The following is a 22,634-nucleotide window of genomic DNA, read 5'->3' as shown; positions in this document are numbered from 1 at the left end:
AATTAACTATTGTTGATTGTGGAGTGCTTTAGGTTTCATAAGTGAAATCAAAAGGAAGGGGAGTTCATTTCAGTGTACCTGGCTGAATCGAAGAGATTATCTGAACATTGTCAGTTCTATGATAGTCTTCATGATGCACTGAGATCATTCAGTTTGTGGAATCTTACAAGAAAGCATTCAAAAACTTCCCTTAACTGAAGCACAACTTACATTTAAAAGAGCAGTCAAAGTTGCTGTTTCAAAGGAAACTGCAGACAGAGATGCAACTGAATTGCAGTGGAATGAAAGTGAGCATAAACAAAACTGCAATGTCTAAACAGAAACCAAACAAATTCTGTTACCATTGTGCAGGGGCTCACATACATCAAACAAATGCATGTTTAAAGGTTAAACTCACAGAAAATAAAACAAAGTAGGACAAATACAGAGAACATATGAGACAGATAAAAATAAATAGACTACACAGGAAGAGAAAAAGCTAAAAAGTCAAGTTGCAGTTTCAAAAGAGCACTAATCTGCATGCTGTTGATGAAAAATCTGATATTGATGGGGGTGGCATAGAACTGGGTAGCCTTGAGATTTACAGTTTGAAGTTTAACAAATAGACAAGCAAGCAAATAGACTTACACCAGAAATGAATGGCAAATTAATTAAAATAGAATTAGACACAGGCTCAGCTATTTCAATCATTTCACAAAATGAGTGAGAGACATTTCAAAAATACTAAAATAAAACCTGCAGATATGCAACTAAGAACTCATACTGGACAAAAGATGGCAATGACATTTGTAACAGTGAAATACAACAACCAACAAGCTACATTGAGCTTGAATGTGGAAAAGCAGGAGGACCAGAATTGTGGGGATATGCTTGGCTGAGACAACTACAACTTTATTGGAGATTCACCCACAATTTGCATGCCACAACTGTCTGAACACCATGGACCGTTGCCCAACAGAGGACAAATAGGTATTGGTGCCAATCTCTGTACCTTTGGTTGGAGAGCATATTGGAGCAAGAAAGGACTATGCTGTTCAGAGGAAGGGTGGAAGTGATGACACCAGTGGTCCGACTACAATGGTTTTTGTTGGTAATGTATCTGCAAAAGTCTCTAATATGTTATTCAGGCAGTTACTTGTGAAAATGTGTCTTGGTTTTAAGCTGGAAGAGACTTCAAGAAGCTTCAGAAAAGTTGCAAACATTCAGCTTTCGTGAACATTCTGAACCAGAATCTACTCTGCGTGCATTAAGGATATTGTATAAACTTTGAGTGGGAGATAAGAAGCTGTCAAAGTAGATGCGAAGACTAAAGCCCAGCTGAATGAATGAAAGACCAAAAAGGAAGGAGTCAGTGGGGATTCAAAAACAGGGGATCTGTCAGGTGACGTTGTGGATGAGGAAACCAAGAGAAGAGATCAGGTCATAAAAGGAGCAATAGAAGGATTAATAAGGGAATACTCCAGTAAACTAAATGCACCTTCGCAAGATCAAGATCTACAAACTAGAAAGAAGAAAGACACGTTGAAAAGGAGAAGAAAGGTTCCAGAGCTGTCTGAACCAGTTCCTGCAGTCTCAGTGTCAGCTCCAACAACAATCATGGAGGAGGTCCCAGAATCTCAGATTGTTTCACAGCGACAAGTCTCAGTTACCAAGCCGAGTTACCCAAGAGTGAGAAATCCTTCACAGCAGTTGAATCTTTAGGCTTGAATGGGACAATTTAAAATTTACTATGCTGTGGATGTCTGTATATAGTAAATGTATTATATAATATACTGTGTATATAATTGAGGTGCATTCTGTTTTGAGTTGGTGTTTATAGCTATTGTGAACTTAAAATGTAAGTAATATTCTAGTAATCTTGTATGTTGGGTGATTAAGCATTCTTCATTCAAATAATTCATTACAGATTTTATGTATAAATACGTGAATAGGCCTTGATAGAGTGGATATGGAGAGGATGTTTCTTATGATGGGAGAGTCTAAGGCCAGAGGACATAGCCTCAGAATAGAGGGTTGTCCTTTTGGAACAGAGATGAGGAAGAATTTCCAGATAGAGATGAATCTGTGGAATTCTTTGCCATGGGCAGCTGTGGAGGCCAAGTCTTTATGTATATTTAAAGCAGGGGTTGACATTTTCTTGATTGGTCAGGGCATGAAGGGATATCGGGAGAAGGCTGGAGATGGGGGTTGAGAGGAAAATTTGATCAGCAATGATGAAATGGCAGAGCAGACTCGATGGTCAATTGGCCTAATTCTGCTCCTGTATCCTATGGTCTTACGGTCATCATCACACTACCACTTGACAGGTGCATCTCGCTTAAATTAAACTCCAAATTAGGTTTGCAATTTGGACTCCCATGTCTTCCTTTGAATTAGTTTAATGTTTTGAAGTTACAAAACATAACAACTTCTATTATTTGAAGACCTGTGTTTCCTTCAGTGACTTTGGAGGGAGACACAGACTTAAGAAGGGCATAGGGATTCTGGTAACAAAACTGGAACAGATGTAAACACGAGGAAATCAGCAGATGCTGGAATTTCAAGCAATACACATAAAAGTTGCTGGTGAACGCAGCAGGCCAGGCAGTGTTTCTAGGAAGAAGTACAGTCGACGTTTCGGGTCGAGACTCTTCTTCAGGACTAATTGAAGGAAGAGCTAGTAAGAGATTTGAAAGTGGGAGGGGGAGGGGGAGATCCAAAATGATAGGAGAAGACAGGAGGGGGAGGGATGGAGCCAAGAGCTGGACAGGTGATTGCTAAAAAAGATGGGAGAGTATCATGGGACGGGAGGCCTAGGGAGAAAGAAAGGGGGAAGGGGGAAGCCCAGAGGATGGACAAGCGGTATAGTGGGAGGGACAGAGGGAGAAAAAACAGAGAAAAAGAGCATTATATATATATATATATATATATAAAATAATGGATGGGGTACGAGGGGGAGGTGGGGCATTAACGGAAGTTAGAGAAGTCAATCTTCATGCCATCAGGTCAGAGGCTATCCAGACTGAATATAAGGTGTTGTTCCTCCAACCTGAGTGTGGCTTCATCTTTACGGTAGAGGAGGCCGTGGATAGACATGTCAAAATGGGAATGGGACATGGAATTAAAATGTGTTGCAACTGGGAGATCCTGTTTTCTCTGGCGGACAGAGCATAGGTGTTCAGCGAAACGGTCTCCCAGTTTGCGTCGGGTCTCGCCAATATATAGAAGGCTGCATCAGGAGCACCGGATGCGGTATATCACCCCTGCCAACTCACAGGTGAAGTGTCACCTCACCTGGAAGGACTGTCTGGGGCCCTGAATAGTAGTGAGGGAGGAAGTGTAAGGGCATGTGTAGCACTTGTTCCATTTACAAGGATAAGTCCCGGGAGGGAGATCAGTGGGGAGGGATGGGGGGGAACGAATGGACAAAGGAGTCGCGTAGGGAGCGATCCCTGTGGGAAGCAGAAGGGGCGGGGGGGAGGGAAAGATGTGCTTAGTGGTGGGATCCCATTGGAGGTAGTGGAAGTCACGTAAAATTATATGTTGGACCCAGAGGCTGGTGGGGTGGTAGGTGAGGACAAGGGGAACCCTATTCCTAGTGGGGTGGCGGGAGGATAGGGTGAGAGCAGATGTGCATCAAATGGGAGAGATGCATTTGAAAGCAGAGTTGGTGGTGGAGGAAGGGAAGCCCCTTTCTTTAAAAAAGGAGGACATCTCCTTTGTCCTGGACTGAAAAGCCTCATCCTGAGAGCAGATGCGGCGGAGACGGAGGAATTGCGAGAAGGGGTGGCATTTTTGCAAGAGACAGGGTGAGAAGGGGAATTGTCCAGATAGCTGTGAGAGTCCGTAGGCTTATGGTAGACATCAGTAGATAAGCTGTCTCCACAGATAGATCTTTCTTGCCCACCCTCTTGGTTTGTCCCCCCCTCCCCCTTTTCTTTCTCCCTGGGCCTCCTGTCCCATGATCCTCTCATATACCTTTTGCCAATCACCAGTCCAGCTCTTGGCTCCATCCCTCCCCCTCCTGTCTTCTCCTATCATTTTGGATCTCCTCCTCCCCCTCCCACTTTCAAATCCCTTACTAGCTCTTCTTTCAGTTAGTCCTGATGAAGGGTCTCAGCCCAAAACGTGGACTGTACCTCTTCCTAGAGATGCTGCCTGGCCTGCTGTGTTCACCAGCAACTTTTTATGTGTGTTTCTGGAACATATGTATCTATTTTCTAGAGATGATAGCACCTACAGGTGGAGAAGTGCTACAATCTGATTGAAGAATATTGTATCATTTTAATACTCCCATTTCTAAGGAACACATGGTCCAAAATAATAGCATAGCAATACAAGAATAACCCCTTTGAAAACGAGCTCCACCTTTTCCTGAAATGATTTTTATTTGTTTCATTTACCTTGTTAACTCTTACTGGTTTCTATTTCATTTGTGTTTAGAAAGGTATTGAACAAAACTCAAATTGCAGCAACACACATCGAAGGGTCTCGACCTAAAACGTCGACTGTACCTGTTCCTAGAGATGCTACCTGGCCTGCTGCGTTCTCCAGCAACTTTGATGTGTGTTGCTTGAATTTCCAGCATCTGCAGAATTCCTTGTGTTCACTTAAATTGCCTTATTCCTTTAGCAAATGAATTATTTCTCTTAGATTCCAATTGAAATTACACCTCTATATTTTGAATCCATCCATGATTATATTCAAGATATTCAGTATTTGTTGACACATTTCTTTTTGTCGTATTATTAGATCCAGCACCTGCATGCTGTTGACCTCAACAATGTTTTCTCAAAACTATTTTGGTATGCAGTTCAACCTTATCCTTCACTGCTTTACCTAGTGCTTTCCCTTTCAGATATAAAGAATAGAAAACATCAACAACTTATAAGTTCCAACTTCCTTCTTCAGATTCCCTAACTCCACCACTTGTCCCTAATCTCACTTCATGGCATATTTTTACCGTTTCTTCTGATCTTCTGTTCTCTTACCCTGAATGCAGTAGTCAGCACTGAAAGCAAGCAGAAGTTCTGTACTTACCCGTTCACCTCCTCCCTCACCTCCATTCAGGGCCCCAAACTGTCCTTCCAGGTGAGGCAACATTTCACCTGTGAATCTGTTGGTCATTTACTGTTGGTTTCAACCTATCAAATGTTGAAAGGCCTAGATAGAGTGAATGTGGAGAGGATGTTTCCTATAGTAAGAGAATCTAGGGCCAGAGGGCACAACCTTAGAATAGAGGGGCATCCATTTGGCATGGAGATCAGGCATTAGTTCTTTAGCCAGAGGGTGGTAAATTTGTGGAGTTTATCATTGGGTGTATGGGTGGAGGTTGATAGGTTCTTGATTAGTCAAGATGTTAAAGGTTATGGGGAGAAGACAGGAGAATCGGGTTGAGAGGGAACTGGATCAGCCATGATCAAATGGTGGAGCAGACTCAAAAATTAACCATTGTGGAATGGCTTTATTCTGCTCCTATGTCTTATGATCAAAGTCACTGAATATCCCTTGGAGTATTGTTAAGTCAATCATCAAGAAATGGAAAGAATATGGCACAGCTGTAAATCTGCCTAGAGTAGGCTGTCCTCAAAAACTGAGTGACCGTGCAAGAAGGGGACTAATGAGAGAGGTCAAGAGACTTATGGAGGAATTAGAAGCTTCAGTGGCTGAGATGGGAGAGAATGGATTAAAAACAACAAATTTCATATCCTGGAGTGGCCAAGTCAGAGTCCTAACTCAATCCAATTGAGAATTTGTGGCTGGACTTGAAAAGGCCTGATTTCCCATGCAATCTGACAGAGTTTGAGCAGTTTTGTAAATAATGGGGAAAAAACTACAATGTCTAGATGTGCAAAGGTGATAGGGACCTATCCACACAGACTCAAGGCTGTAATTGCTGCCAAAGGTGCATCTTCCATCTTTTCTGCTGATCAGTGTCAAAAAAAGCCTAATTAAATCCACTGTGATTCAATGTTGTAAAACTTGAAAACTTCCAAGGGGTGAATACTTTTTATAGACACTGTACATGTATATAGCTAAATGACAATAAATTTACAAACACGAGGAATTCTGCAGATGCTGGAAATTCAAGCAACACACATTAAAGTTGCTGGTGAATGCAGCAGGCCAGGCAGCATCTCTAGGAAGAGGTACAGTCAGCGTTTCAGGCCGAGACCCTTCGTCAGGACTAACTGAAGGAAGAGCTAGTAAGAGATTTGAAAGTGGGAGGGGGAGGGGAGATCCAAAATGATAGGAGAAGACAGGAGGGGGAGGGATGGAGCCAAGAGCTGGACAGGTGATTGGCGAAAGGGATGTGAGAGGATCATGGGACGGGAGGCCCAGGGAGAAAGAAAAGGGGGAGGGGGAACCCAGAGGATGGGCAAGGGGTATAGTGAGAGGGACAGAGGGAGAAAAAGGAGAGAGAAAGGATGTGAGTATATAAATAAATAACGGATGGGGTACGAGGGAGAGGTGGGGCATTAGCGGAAGTTAGAGAAGTCAATGTTCATGCCATCAGGTTGGAGGCTACCCAGACGGAATACCCAACCTGATGGCATGAACATTGACTTCTCTAACTTCCGCTAATGCCCCACCTCCCCCTCGTACCCCATCCGTTATTTATTTATATACACACATCCTTTCTCTCTCCTTTTTCTCCCTCTGACTATACCCCTTGCCCATCCTCTGGGTTTTCCCCCCCTCCCCCCTTTCCTTTCTCCCTGGGCCTCCTGTCCCATGATCCTCTCATATCCCTTTTGACAATCAACTGTCCAGCTCTTGGCTCCATCCCTCCCACTCTTGTCTTCTCCTATCATTTTGGATCTCCCCTCCCCCTCCCACTTTCAAATCTCTTACTAGCTCTTCCTTCAGTTAGTCCTGACGAAGGGTCTCGGCCCGAAACGTCGACTGTACCTCTTCCTAGAGATGCTGCCTGGCCTGCTGTGTTCACCAGCAACTTTGATGTGTGCTGTGTGACAATAAATTTGATTTGTCAGGTACCTCAGCTTCACCCGGCTATGATCCTATCCCAAAAAATTCTGAGCCAGATATGATGTTGTTCTGCTGTCTTTACTATGATGTCTATTTATAATGCATGTGGAACCTTCTGCCAAACTTCAGAATATTTTTTTATCCATCTGAGTGTCTCCACTAGTCCCTTAATTTCAATAGATCTTTTTTATTCCTGTTGGCCTGACCTTGCCCTTATTGATTCTATTTGATCTACTCACTAGTAACATTTGCACCATACAAGTGGCAACAATGACAATATCCAAAAAATGGAAATCCAGCTAAGATCCCTAACATTGAAGGCATTTGCATCACTGAATTCCCAGTAAGTAACCGGATTCATAACTCTCCTCAAGCAAATAACTGGACTACTAACGTCTGCCATTCACATGCCTCATCAGGATTCTGCTGTCACTCATCACATGGCTGGATGATTGCAACTTCAAGAACACTCAAACTCCACATCACACAGGCTTTTTAGGCACCCCATCCAAAACCATTCACTCACTCAACCAAGAAAGCACAGTAGCAATAATATATTCCATCTACAGAATACACTACAGCAGCTTGCCAAGACTCCTTAACTACTTCCAAACCCACAGATTCAATCAGCTAGTGTAAGGGCAGCAACAACATGTGAATACTACCACTTGATTTGGGAATACATCACTGTTCCTTCATTGTCACTGGGTCAAAGTCCTGGATTTCTCTTCTTAGCAAGGTATACCCACATTTTATAGATTGCAGTGGTTCAAGAAAGCAATTCACCTCAATCTTCTCAAGGGCAGTTAAGTGATTGTTCAACATGAAAAGCTCCTATCTCTTGAATCAATAAAAATACATTCTAATCTCCCACCTCTGAACAGTCAACACCATTCACTTAGGGCCAACACAATACTATCATTAAAATTGTTGACAAGAATGTTACTGTTGTTTGGTGAACCGAGCTCTCTGGCATCTCCTCAGAATTCCCTTTAGGTCTCGACCCCCACAAAGAATATCAGTTTGTTGTCCTTCAGTCTGTGACTTCATTTCTTTTGGAGATCTCCCCTTAGCAGCCTCAATCCTCCTAGTCCCTCTAAACATGCACAACCAGTCTCTACTTCAATAAAATCCATAGTCAGAACTGTTGAAATTCTGATGTTTTCATTCTACAGAACTTGTTTTTTTTTCATCTTGACTCTATTCTTCCTCTCCTTGTCTGGTGTCTTTCCACTTACCTGTGTCACTGGATATCCTCTTATTTTGACAGTTTCGGTTTTCTTGCTTTGACTGGTTCAATTTCACAATGAGTATTCAGTATCACCATACCACATCATGATCGCCTGAGGGTTACTGGTTCTTTATAACTATAAACTCAACGAGTTCTCCTCCACCTGAGCCCGTTTACACATCGAACAACTCCTGTATCACCACTATTCCCTTCAATTCAGAAGCTATTTGTAAGGGAACCTGGCTGAATGTAAGCAATGATTTCACCTGTGGTAGGGTTCAATTTCAATCCTACTGAGGAATCCTTCCACAACTGATCTTACTGTTACAATGATCACTGTCAGCGCTACTTCCTGCTCTTAGAACTTGAAGTTTTCCTCACCTTTGTTGCTAGCTTCTACATTATTTTCACTTCTTTATTGTGACCATCTCTGATCAGTTCTTTCCTTGACTTCTTTTTCATCTCATGGAACAAGTTGGTGATCAAAATCCATTACAAGCCACAGCTCCCACAACTGCCTTGACCACCTCGTACCCTGTTTTTTTTAATACCTACATTCCATTCTCCAAATTTCTCTATCTGTTATAATGGCAGACAATTTCCACACTGGTGCTTCTGGTGACATCAGTTATTTTATTTTAACTATAGCTTCTTCCCCTCCGCTATAGTTGGCAAAGCTCTTAGTCATGTTTTATTTCTTGAACTTCTCTTCTTATCCTGCCAGACTGCACATTCAATGGATCATCCTACATTAATTCATTTGTGATGCCAGCCTCATTGACAATTTTCTTCCCTCCCATTACATTATTCCAAACTGTTTGTTTCTGTGTGTTGCTTCATTTTCAATAGTCTGGTTTACTCTTCCATCTCCATCAGCATCTATATCCCTACTAAAGGCACCTTCCCAAGCAATGCTGGCCTTTCACCTCTTCCCATCTCCTAGCTACCTAACTAACCCTTTGCTTGTACTCATCTAATGTAGTATGCTGTATTTGAAGTTTACTGTGTGGTCTTCCCTTCATCGGAGAAGCCAAATACGGAATAGCCTCTTTTCAGAATAGCTGTCAATTCACAAGGATGACCCGAAGCATCCATTCACTTGTCACTTCATTTTCTATTACACTCCCATTCTCGCCACTGCTGGGAAGGCTGACATAAACTCAGGCACGCTTTCCAAGCTGCTGGACTCATCTTTGGTTATCTGAAGTCAACCTTCCCAGTTTTATCAAGCTGAAATTGTAATCTAGGTTTTCACTCCACAGGAGTATTTTCAACATTTCCTCACTTTTATTTCAGACTTCCAGCATCTGTTGTGTTTTGTTTTTCCAGTATTTATCAGTGAGCAGATATTCTCATTTTACTTTTTTCCTGTTTTCACTCATCACATTCAATTTACTTCTCCAGGCATCAAGGATCCGGCATTCAACAAGTCTTTCCCATCTTCTCTCAATTGACAGCAGTACCAATTGTCATTCAGACTCTTCATCTCCACCCGTCTCTCAAAGTTAAAATAAACCAAATATGTTCCTTTCCAGAGATATTTCCTGATCTGCTCCATCTTTCCATCGCATTTTTTTTATTATTTCCAGCTTGAATTTACAAATTATTTATAGATCAATCAATTGCAGAAGATCAACCAGGCAAACTAGAATTGATAGATGATAGTGAAGAAGAAGAGGCTGTTATTGTTTACAGAGTGTGATTAAAAATTTTTTTAAACTTTATTCTATCATGTTATTTATCAGTAATGCTGATACTACAATTTCTGGGTTGTTGTGAACAGTCTAATTTGCTAATGGTACTTCAGAAAGGAAATCCACTTCCCTTGCCCGAATTCCTCGTTTGATTAAATGTGCATTGCAAGCTAGTTACATAAAACATTGTCAAGAAAGGAATACAACCAGTCAGACCAGCTGCCACAATTTAAGACACAATTTCAATCAAGCTCACAGCCAAGTCAGCCCTGCAGTATTCTACCCACAAATATTTAGAATCTATGCCTAAACTGGGAGAGTTGCCAAAGACCCTTTGGACATTAACACATATGGACAGAAGCTACTTGGCTCCCTACTGCTATGGCAATGTTACTTTTAGAGTTCTGGCTTTGATTTTCACACTATTTTCAGTTTCATAATAAAATGTTGTGAACTTTCAATATATTTTTTCATCAGGTCAATGACTGCATACAATCAAAATGCTTCAGGATATTTGCTATTTGGGGATGGACAAGGACCCCAGGAATGTTCAAAAAGCAATCATACTAGTCTTATCAAATTGTCTTGAACAGCATAATTTTGGTTGAAAGGGCACTTATTCAAACAATCTCTCTCTATAGGCAAAGAAAAAACTAGTTGGCCCACTGAAATGAATAGACCACAAAATGCATTGGAGAAAGATGGCCAGAAGCACTGAACAATTCTCACATGAGGTTTCTGCTATTGTGACCTTTTGAGTTTGAGTACATTTGTAGATAGACTTTTGAGAATAGATTTGCTTGTTTGCTAAGTTTATAACTCATCATTGCATGAAGAAATGAGTATTTCACAAAACAAAGACGTGTGCCTTTCTGCTGAGCACACTAACAATTAACTAAACCATTTCCTCCATTTTTTTAATCAAAAAGTGAACAGGGCATGCACTAGTTCCTTCGCATCAAGAATCTATTCCTAAAAGATTACAGTAGGAGGCTTTTGTTAAAGTGAACAGGTCTATATTGACCATTAATCTTAAACTTTGTTAACCATCATCATTTCCAGTTTCAGAAATTAACTGCTCCTTTTCCTTCAAGCGTTTCACTAAACAACTTGTGATGCCCAGAGCTCCACCTTTAAGAAAGCGGACAAAGTTATCTCCAATTAACGGGCCCATAGCAAAAATGCCACTCTCTTTAGTACACTCAAATGTATAAGGATTAATGTCAATAGGATTTTTCTTACATGAAATGGGCTTACTTGGATCTATTCCCAAGTATTTTCCATGCTCTTTAAGAAAGGACAAATTGGGGTAAGTACCTATCAGCACCAGGGCCATTGAGATACTTAGACTAATACTCCTTCCTGAAGCAGATTGAAGGATACATTTCATACCTGGTACAAAAGAAACAATGCATGTTTCAGGAAAGCTAGTGTAGTTAGAGTATGAATTTGTGATGTAGCATTGCTTGCACATCTTTTGATAAACCTTGTGATACTCCGGATAAAGTTTCTTTGGAAGCTGCTTGAAGATCAAGGCTGGGTCAGTTACGCTTCTTCGAAATGTATGAATGACAGGGATATTGTGATAGTTGGCACACAATACTGCATCTGCTGCAGTCAGCCCTGCACCAACAATTAGAACAGGATCTGATGCCTGGTTGACTTTGCAGCTTTTGATAGCCGATTCAAAGGCTATGATGCTGTGAAATACAAAAGGCAAGTCTTCACCTTCTACCCCAAGTCTGGCAGGTAAATCAGTGGTACCAATGGCTAAGACAACATTTTCAGCATAAAGACAAAAAGGCACATTTGATCCATCTCCACTTCTCTGGTATCCTCTGACTTCCCAAGGACTGTGAAGAAATCCATTTTCAGTAGCAGGCAGCTGTTGTGTAGTGGTATATATTTCAACACTTTTTTGTATTTTGCCCTTTATATACTTCTGATCTTGCTGCAACTTTGAGACAGAAGTGACACAAGTATTGCCAATAAAGTTTTTCTGAAGACCCATAATCTTAACATAGTCTTTATAATATGAAGCCACTTCTTCTGGAGTTGCTCTATCATTCGTCAGATTTCTGTGGAAAAAAATATTTATATAAAATGCAAATATTAACAACATTTAAAAGCCACCTGATCAGTACATGAATAGGAGAGGCTTAGAAGGCTATGGGCCAAACATGCGCAGACAAGACCAACTCACTGGGCAACACAAATCACATGGATGAGTTGGTTGAAGAGCAGATGATCTTCAAGTAAACTGTGCCCACTTGGGTAAGCTACATAAACACGGAGGGATTTCAGTATTTTCCTCGATTCAAATTCGAGGTTTGGGAATAAATCAATTCCTGAATATTTGTAATAGGGAATTAACAAGAAGGATGGAAGAAGAACTGATCCTTGCTACAAAATGATTGAGCTGAAGCTGAGGTTCGAAAGAAGGTCCAGAGGAGGTTCACAAGGATGACTCCAGGAATGTAAGGGTTATCATATGAGGAAAGTTTGATGGCTCTGAGTCTGTACTCGCTGGAATTCGGAAGGATGGGGGCGGGGGAATCTCACTGAAAACTTTCAAATGTTAAAAGGCCTATACAGAGTGGATGTGGAAAGGATATTTCCCATGGTGACAGTAACAGGGACACCGAGGAGCAGATAGGGAGACAAATTCTGGAAAGGTGTAATAACAGGGTTGTCGTGGTGGAAGATTTTAATTTCCCAAATATTGACTGGCATCTCACTACAGTGAGGGGTTTAGATGGGTGGAGTTTATTAGGTGTGATCAGGAAGGTTTCCTGACACAATATGTGGATAAACCTATAAGAGGAGAGGCTGTACTTGATCTGGTTTTGGGAAATGAACCTGGTCTGGTGTCAGGTCTCTCAGTGGGAGAGCATTTTGGAGATAGTGATCACGATTCCATCTCCTTTACCAAAGCATTGGAGAGGGGTAGGAACAGAGAAGTGAGGAAAGCAGTTAATTGGAGTAAGGGGAAATATGAAGCTATCAGGGAGGAACTTGGAAGCATAAATTGGGAACAGATGTTCTCAGGGAAATGTATGGCAGAAATCTGGCAAATGTTTAGGGATATTTGCGTGGCGTTCTGCATAGGTACATTTCAATGAGACACAGAAAGGATGGTAGGGTACAGGAACCATGGTGTACAAAGGCTGTTGAAAATCTAGTCAAGAAGAAAAGCTTACGAAAGGCTCAAAAAAACCTGGTGATGATAGAGATCTAGAAGATTATAAGGCTAGCATAAAGGAGCTTAAGAATGAAAGTAGGAGAGTTAGAACGAGCGATGAGAAGGCCTTGGCGAGCAGGATTAAGGAAAATCCCAAGGCATTCTACAAGCATGTGAAGAGCAAAAGGATAAGACGTAAGAGAATAGGATCAATCAAGTGTGAAAGTGGAAAAGTGTGTATAGAACTGGAGGAGATAGCAAAGATACTTAATGTATACTTTGCTTCAGTATTCACTATTGAAAAGAATCTTGCTGATTGTAGGGATGATTTACAGCGGATTGAAAAGCTTGAGCATATAGACATTAAGAAAAAGGATGTGCTGGAGCTTTTGGGAAGCATCAAGTTGGATAAGTCGCCAGAACCAGATGAGATGTACCCCAGGCTACTGTGAGAGGTGAGGGAGGAGATTGCTGAGCCTCTTGCAATTATCTTTGCATCATCAATGGGGACAGGAGAGGTTCTTGAGGATTGGAGGATTGCAGATGTTGTTCCCTTATTCAAGAAAGGGAGTAGAGACAGCCCAGGAAATCATAGACCAGTGAGTCTTACTTCAGTGGTTGGCAAGTTGATGGAGAAGATTCTGAGAGGCAGGATTTATGAACATTTGGAGAGGCATACTATGATTAGGAATAGTCAGCATGACTTTGTCAAGGGCAGGTCGTGCCATACGAGCCTGTCTGAATATTTTGAGAACGTGACTAAACACATTGATGAAGGTAGAGCAGTGGATGCAGTGTATATGGATTTCAGCAAGGCATTTGATAAGATACCCCATGCAAGGCTTATTGAGAAAGTAAAGAGGCATGGGATCCAAGGGGATCTTGCTTTGTGCATCCAGAATCGGCTTGCCCACAGAAGGCAAAGTGTGCTTGAAGATGGTTCATATTCTGCATGGAGGTCAGTGACCAGTGGTGTGCCTCTGGAATCTGTTCTGCGACCCCTTCTCTTTGTGATTTTTATAAATGACCTGGATGAGGAAGTGGAGAGATGGGTTAGTAAATTTGCTGATGACACACAGGTTGGGGGTGTTGTGGATAGTGTGGAGGGCTGTCAGAGGTTACAGCAGGACATCAATAGGATGCAAAACTGGGCTAGGAAGTGGCAGATGGAGTTTACCCTCAGATAAGTGTGAGGTGGTTCATTTCTGTAGGTCAGATATGATGGGAGAATATAGTATTAATGGGACGACTCTTGGCAGTGTGGAGGATCAGAGGGATCTTGGGGTCCAAGTTCATAGGACACTCAAAGCTGCTGCGCAGGTTGACTCTGTGGTTAAGGCGGCATATGGCGCATTGGCCTTCATCAACCATGGGAATGGGCTTAAGAGCCAAGAGGTAATGTTACAGCTACATAGGACCATGGTCAGACCCCACTTGGAGTACTGTGCTCAGTTCTAGTCACCTCACTACAGGAAGGATGTGGAAACTATAGAAATGGTGCAGAGGAGATCTACAAGGATGTTGCCTGGATTGGGGAGCATGCCTTATGAGAATAGGTTGCGTGAACTCAGCTTTTTCTCTTTGGAGTAGTGGAGGATGAGAGATGACCTGACAGAGGTGTATAAGATGATGAGAGTCATTGATTGTGTGGATAGTCAGAGGCTTTTTCCCAGGGCTGGAATGGCTATCACGAGAGGGCACAGTTTTAAGGTGCTTGGAAGCAGGCACAGAGGAGATGTCAGGGTAAGTTTTTTATGCAGAGAGTGGTGAGTGCGTGGAATGGGCTGCCAGCAACAGTGGTGGAGGCGGATACGATAGGGTCTTTTAAGAGACTCCTGAGAAAAATGGAGGGCTATGGGTAACCCTAGGTAATTTCTTAAATTACTTCATGTTTGGCACAGCATTCTGGGCTGAAGGGCCTGTATTGTGCTGTAGGTTTTCTATGTTTCTATGTTTTCTATGGTGGGAGAGTCTAGGACAAAAGGGCACAGTCTCAGAATAGAAGGGCACTCTTTCAAAACATAGATGCAGAAAATTTTCTTTATCCAAAGGGTGGTGAATTTGTGGAATTTGTTGCCACATGCAGCTCTGGAGGCCAGGTTGTTGGGTGTATTTAAGGCAGAGACTGATAGGTCCTTGATTGGAGATGGCATCAAAGGTTATGGGGAAAAGGCTGAGAACTGGGGAGGAGAAAAAAAAGTATCAGCCATGATTGAGTAGCGGAGCAGACTTGATGGGCCAGATGGCCTAATTCTGCTCTGTCTTATGGTTTTATTATGGTCTAAGAACATAAAAACTTTTGGTTGTAGAAAAAAAAAATCTCCGAACATTATCCTGCACGGTGGAAACAGGGTAAGGTATTCTTTATTGCGTTTCCAGCACCATATTTTGTGGAACATGGTCTCTGTGCAGTCGTCCAACTTCTTTCAAATCAACAAAGCAGACAGCAAATTACTGAACATGTGAATTGGAGACTTGTTTTGTGTGACATTCAGCCTGATGTCGAGAAGCTGATATCAAGCCCATCCATCTCATTGAAAGGTAAAAAAGCAATCAAGTAGTGAAAAGTTGGACAACTAATATATGCTCTAAAATTGTTGATGAAAATTGTTTTTACCGTAGTTAAGAAATCATTTTATTTGTAGCTTTAAATGGCTTAGAATAATTTTTTGCAAATATTTGTCACTACTTTGAATTTGCAGTTCCTGTTTTCTTTCACTGGGCAGTGCAAGTTCAAAATTCTTTATAGTTTTATGTAATTCCCAGAAAAGGATAGGGAGCCCAGGAGTTGGTAATCCAAAATGTTCGGGGACCACCGCTGTAGGCTATGAAATTATTTCAGTGATACTTGAGAAATTAATGGAGTACAATTCATTAGTTTCCTTGTACTCAATTCGCAAGTTCTAGATCATCACTATTATTTGTAATTTTTTACTGCAATTGCATAATCCAAAATTTAAAATCTCTTCTTCCCTCGTCCTTGAATCATAATGAGAACAGTTTCCCTTTATGTATCCTTTCTAATTCAGCAATGATATTGTGCATTTCTATCAAATCGGCTCTTTACCTGTCTTTGGTTTAAGGGAAATAAGCTGAAGCTGTAATAAAATAGCCTCCTGATATCTTGTGGTAAGGAAGAACTACAATGCCCACTCAGCCCATCGAGTCTGCTCCACCATGGCTGGTTTACTCTCCCGCTCAACCCCATCTCTTGCCTTCTCCATGTAACCTTTGATGCCCTGACTAATCAAGAGCCTATCAACCCCTGATCTAAATATAACTCAATAACTTAGTCTCCACAGCCTTCCGTGGCAATGAACTCCACAGATTCACCACCCTCTGGCTAAAGAAATTCCTCCTCATTTCTATTCTAAATGGACATCCCTCTATTCTGAGGCTGCACCCTCTGGTCTGAGGGTCATCCACTATAGGAAACATCCACTCTTCAATAGGTTTCAATGAGAGCCCCCCTCTTTCTTCTAAACTTCAGTAAAAACAGGTCCCAAGCCATCAAACACTCCTCATACTTTAACCCCTTTGCTCTCAGAAACATTCTCATGAACATCCTCTTAACCCTCTCCAATACCAGCACACCTTTTCTTTTGTATTCCATCTTCACCTTAATGGCTGCTCACAAAACTCCCAGTGCATTTTGGCCAATGCCTTCTAAAGCCTTAGCATCACATCCTTGCTCTCATATGAGAAGTTGGAGTCAGATGCATCGGTATTATAGTAGAGTAAAGGGAATTACAGAACATGAGAGAGCAGTTGGCCAGAATTGATTGGAAAAGAATGCTGGAAAGGATGACAGCAGTGCAGCAAAGGCTGGAATTTCTGGGAGCAAATCGGAAGGCACAGGAAATGGGGAAGAAGTGTTCTAATGGAAAGATAACACAATCATGGCTAACAAGAGAAATCAAAGCCAAAAGAAAAGGCATATAATAGAGCATAAGTTAGTGGGAAGTTAGAGGACTTTTAAAATCTGAAAGAAGGTAACAAAAAGTCATTAAGGTGAAGATGGAATACAAAAGCTCACCAATAATATTAAAGAGGATACCAAAAGTTTCTTCAGATACATAAGGTGCAAAAGAGAGGCGATAGTGATTATTGGACCGCTGGAAACTGATGCTGGAGAGGAAGTAATGGGAGACAAGAGAATGGCGGATGAACTGAGTAAGTATTTTGAATCAGTCTTCAGTGTGGAAGATGCTAGCAGTATGGTGGAAGTTTCAGGTTGTCTGGCATCATGAAGTGTGTGAAGTTACCATAACTAGAAAGAAGATTCATGGGAAAATGGAAAGTCTAAAAGGTAGATAAGACACTTGGACCAGATGGTGTACACCCCAGAGTTCTGAAACAGATAGCTGAAAAGATTTTGGAGGCATTAATAATGATCTTTCGAGAATCACTAGATTCTGGAATGATTCTGGAACACTAGACAATTGCAAATGACACTACATTCTTTAAGAAGGGAGAGAGACAGAAGAATGGAAACTATAGGCCAGTTAGTCTGACCTCAGTGGTTGGGGAGATGTTGGAGTTGATTATTAAGGATGTATTTGGAGGCACATGATAAACTAGGCCATCGTCAGCATTGTTTCCTCAAGGAGAAATCTTGTCAGACAAATCTGTTAGAATTCTTTGAAGAAATAATAAGCAAGATAGACAAAGGAGAATCGGTTAATGTTGTGTACTTGGATTTTCAGAAGATCTTTGACAAGGTGCCACACATAATGCTGCTTAACAAGCTATGAGCCCATGGGATTACATGAAATATTTTAACATGGATAAAGCAGAGGCTAATTGGCAGAGGGTAAAGTGTGGGAATGAAGGGTGCCTTTTCTGGTTGGGTGCCAGTGACTAGCAGTGTTCCATAGGGTCTATGTGGGGACCGATTCTTTTTCAAGTTACATGTCAATAATTTGGATGTTGGAATTGATGGCTTTGTTGCAAAGTTTACAGATGATATGAAGATAGGTGGAAGGGCAGGTTGTTTTGAGGAAGTAGAGAGGCAGATTAGGAAAATGGGCAAAGAAATGGTAGATGGAATACAGTGTCGGGAAGTGTATGGTCATGCACATTCATAGAAGAATTGCAAGGGTTTTCTATTTCCTAAATGGCGAGAAAATACAAGTAAAAACTAAGGCACAAAGGAATTCGAGAGTCCTTGTGCAGGATTCCCTGAAGGTTAATTTGCAGGCTGCATCTGTGGTGAGGAAGGCAAATGCAACGTTAGCATTCATTTCAAGAGCACTAGAATATACAAAGCAAGGACATAATGTTGTGATTTTATAAACAAAGGTGAGACCTCACTTGGGAGTATTGTGAGTAGTTTTGACCCCCTTGTCTTAGAATTGATGTGCTTAAACTGGAGAGGGTTCAAAGGAGGTTCATGAAAATGATTCCAGGATTGAATGGCTTGTCACGTGAAGAGAGTTTGATAGCTCTGGGCTATATTCACTAGAATTCAGAAGAATGAAAGGTGACCTCATTGAAACCTATCGAATAGTGAAAGGCTTTGACAGAGTGGATGTGGAGAGGATGTTTCCTATGGTGGGAGAGTCTAAGACAAGAGGACACAGCCTCAAAATAGAGGGGTGTCCTTTTAGAATGGAGATGAGGAGAAACTTATTTGGCCAGAGAGTGGTGAATCTGTGGAATTCTTTGTCACAGATGGCCAAGTCACTGGGTATATTTAAGGCAGTGGATGAGTGGTTCTTGGTTGATCAGGGTATGAAGGGATACAGAGAGAAGGCAGGAGATTTGGGTTAAGAGGAAAATTGGATCAACCAAGATGAAGTGGCAGAGCAGACTTGAAGGGCCAAATGGCCTAATTCTGCTCCTACATCTTATGGTCTTATATCTTAGTTCTCTTGAAATGAATGCTAATATTTCACTCACTTTCCTTAACACTGACACAGCCTGCAAATGAACCTTTAGTGAATGCTGCTCAAGACTCCCAAGTCCCTTTGCACCTCTGATTTTAGAATTTTCTCCTTATTTAGAAAATAGTCTACTCCTTTATTCCTTCTACCAAAGAGCATGACTATGGTCTTCCCGACACTATATTCCATCTGCTACTAATTTGCCTATTCTTCCAACTTGTCAGAGTCCTGCTGCAGACTCCCTGCTTCCTCACCACTACCGGCCTCTCTACCTATCTTTGTATCATTTGCAAACGTAGCCACAAAACCATCAATTCTATCATCCAAATCACTGACAGATAACATGAAAGGAACCGGTCCCTGCAAAACACCACTTGTCATCAGCAGCCAATCAGAATAGGCCCCCTTTATTCCCACTCTTTGTCCACTGCCAATCTTTTATCTATGCTAGTATCTTTCCTGTAATATAATGTACAGCATCTTGTCAAAGGTCTTCTGAAAATCCAAGTAAACAAAATCCATTGACTCTCCTTTGTCTATGCTGCCTGTTATTTCCTCAAAGAATTCCAACAGACGTGCCAGGCAAGATTTCTCCTTAAGGAAACAATACTGACATTGGCCTATTTCATCATGTGCCTCCAAGTACCTCGAAATCTTGTCCTTAGTAATGGACTAAAAACATCTTCCCAGCCACTAAAATCAGGCCAACTAGCCTATAATTTCCTTTCTTCTGCATCCCTCCTTATAGTCAAGAGAGCTAACGATGTTTGTCAATCATTAATTGTCAATATTTTTGCTCAAATATAATTGGATGGAGTCTAAATCTGTGCTTTGATTTCAGTCTATATATTTTTTTTAATAATTGTTTTTCCTCCCTTTCCTACTGGATACATAGATGGTAATGAAAATCTTAAAACTTTTATATTCAGGTTCAGAAGGAATATTCCTTTTATATCAACCTCTCAAGATAAAAGTACACATGTCAAATCCTAAAATCTGGAACAAACAAATCCCTAGAACCTTTCAGTTAAGTGCACATTACTTAACCAATAATCCAATGGAAATGTAAACTGATTTAATTTTCTGCAAAGGATGTATTTCCCATCTACATAATTAACTTGAGAAATAATTTGATGAGCTATCAATTATAAAACAAAATTTGCAAGAAATTTTCAGCAAGTCACCCTTTATCTGTGAAGAGAGAAACAGTTATGTTGCAGATTGGCAGTCTTCTAAAACCTATTCTAAAATGACAAACAATATTTAGAATGGGAAAAGGTATGGAAATAATAATGAAATTCTGAAAAACTGTGTTTTAAAGTTTTGAGGATTAGGAGGTAAAAAAAATGAACTTAAACAAAAGGCCTTCAACAAATGTTCTGGGACAGGGCCAACATGTCAGCTCTCTTGATGACCCTACAAATGCTGTTGACTTACTGAGTATTTCAGGCATTTCAACATTAGGACTAATTTGCTTTTGTATTAGCTTTACTTGGCAAATATTTTACAACTTATTTGTACCTCCATTTACCATTGGTCCAGTCTTTCAGTTTCAAACCTGGTAGCTCCATCCAACTGTTCACACTAATTGTTAGCATTGATCCATTCATCATCTAAAAACACAGATTTGTTTTATTATTGAGTGATTAAGTAAAGGGTAAAATTCTCAGCACAGATAAAATTTGTGGCTGCAAAAGATAAAAGATCAAGTATATTATACAAACAGCCATTGTGATTCCCACATTAGATTTTAGAAGCCTGAATTTGGAGGATGAAGCAGGAAGACAGGGAAGTGTACTGAAGGTTCAGAATTTATGAATAAGTTATAGTATAAGTCCCTACTATAGGAAATAGGATACAAGAATGGTGCAAAAGAAATATTGAAATGTTATCACACTTTGATTTTAGACTTTAAGGTTCAATAAATAGTACGGTCAAAATGATAAAAAAGTTGAAGAACTATTGAAGATTAAAGGGAGAATAGCTGTTAGAGATTTCAGAAACGCAAGGAAATCAAAGAGCTAAATTTTGTATCTCATCTGCCATGCACCCATCAAAAACCCAACAGAAGTGTTACAGAATGAATGTCTGCCAAGATGGTTGCTTTGGGTTCTGGACTTTCTCAGGAGTTTCTCCAACAAAAAGCACTTAAAATCTGCAGCCATTTTAATCAAAGTTTAGGTAAAATTTTCATTGTCTGATTGAAAAAGGTTTGAAAAATACAATGTTTCAACCATTTGATAAGAAATATTGAAGTTGATAAAAATTAATAAGCATGATGAAATGCACAGAGAAACAGCTACTCCAAACATGTACATTTTCTGTAAATTCGCCATCATGATAATATAAAGAATCTGGGGACTACATCTCACAAATCATTAAAATACACAATAAATACTGCAAGGTTGATGTAAAAACAAATGTATTAATAGGATATATTATCAGGATGTTCAGAAAATAACTGGAATTGCTATTGTCTTAAGCACCAAAATCATTATCGGTATTTTTCTTACCCATAATCTTGTTCACCATTGGCCAGACCTAACTTCCACACACTTAGTTCATTCAATCTAAAATCCTCTTCCACAACTTCAAATCCTTAGCTCCCTACCAATCTCCTGGTTTACATCCTCAGATCTTCAATTACTTTTTGGATACCTGTTCTTCTCCATTTACCTTTAATTTGCAAGAGTGATGCAGTACAAATTCATGATGTACTTTGTTGGCTATATTGTACTTTGACACATCCCGAGGTCATGAAAGTCAATTTATAATATGAAGCTCTTTTTATTGGTGGCAGACTGTTCCACTACTTTCTGCAATTCCATTCTCAATCATACCTGCATTTGAGTTTTGCATCTGTTGTGTCAAGTTCTCCAGGAGCACAAAGTCATAAAATATTTTCTAGCATTCCATGTACCCACTCCAAGTTAAGCAGAATCCTCTAATCATGTTAATATTGTTAATACATTTAATTACTTTTGGGCTATAAAATATTATGGTCCTGAGATAAGATACTAACATGCCATGAACCACCAGGTGGTCCTTTCCCCAGCACAATGTGAGGAATGCTGTTGTGTTTTTCTTGTTTCCACTGTACAACTGAAGGAGAATCAAACCTAAAATCTGCTTCAGGGTGAAGAAGTGCATCAAAGAGCAGTGCCACTGGATTGGTTGACCTGCCTTCAAGACCTTCCGAAAGATATTCCAAATCCTGAAAAACGTAAAGGTGTATCAATAATAGGTAAAGATTCTTCTAGCACCATAGTACCTTAATTCAGATATCATTCAATGTTTAATCAATTACATTTGATAAATTAAGCTCTCCCTACAAATCCTACATTTTTCCTTTGATGAGTGATGGATGAAGCCTTGCTCTATATTTTACATCCAACCATCTAGGAATGTATCCTAGGACAATTACTCTGGTATTTGAACTGGACCTGGACGAACAAGCTCGTCATTAATTTAGTATACCTTCAAAATAGTTTTTGTTGAAAGCAAAACTGAATTTGATGCAAACCAGTGAACATTAAATCTATTGTGTTTGTTGAGAACATAAGAAATAGGACTAAGAATATCAATCGTGGTTAATATTCGACACCAATGCCATTTTCCTGTGCAATTCACATACCCATTGATTTCCTCTAATATCTAGATATCAATTGAACTTC

General features: G+C 40.5%; 2 protein-coding genes across 3 annotated transcripts in view; one reads left to right on the top strand and one right to left on the bottom strand.

Annotated features, from left to right (window-relative positions):
* Positions 1 to 9,851, top strand: part of nbn (nibrin) — a 95,886-nt gene extending 86,035 nt beyond the window's left edge. Inside the window, exon 15 of the mRNA XM_072256689.1 lies at positions 9,605 to 9,851. Within this exon, the coding sequence (XP_072112790.1) occupies positions 9,605 to 9,794 (190 nt within the window). The 3' untranslated portion in view covers positions 9,795 to 9,851. The remainder of the gene's footprint in view (positions 1 to 9,604) is intronic.
* osgin2 (oxidative stress induced growth inhibitor family member 2) overlaps positions 9,817 to 22,634 on the bottom strand; it is a 97,285-nt gene continuing 84,467 nt past the window's right edge. For both annotated transcript variants that reach the window (XM_072256756.1, XM_072256749.1), the window contains exons 4-6: positions 21,983 to 22,174; positions 20,482 to 20,573; positions 9,817 to 11,972 (exon numbers count right to left, since the gene is read on the bottom strand). In XM_072256756.1, coding sequence (XP_072112857.1) covers positions 10,937 to 11,972; positions 20,482 to 20,573; positions 21,983 to 22,174 — 1,320 coding nt within the window. In that variant the 3' untranslated portion in view covers positions 9,817 to 10,936. The remainder of the gene's footprint in view (positions 11,973 to 20,481; positions 20,574 to 21,982; positions 22,175 to 22,634) is intronic.

This window comes from Mobula birostris, chromosome 1 (assembly GCF_030028105.1).
Source record: "Mobula birostris isolate sMobBir1 chromosome 1, sMobBir1.hap1, whole genome shotgun sequence".
NCBI lineage: Eukaryota > Metazoa > Chordata > Chondrichthyes > Myliobatiformes > Myliobatidae > Mobula > Mobula birostris.
Note: the sequence above shows the minus strand (reverse complement) of the source record. Positions and strands in the feature narration are given on the sequence as shown.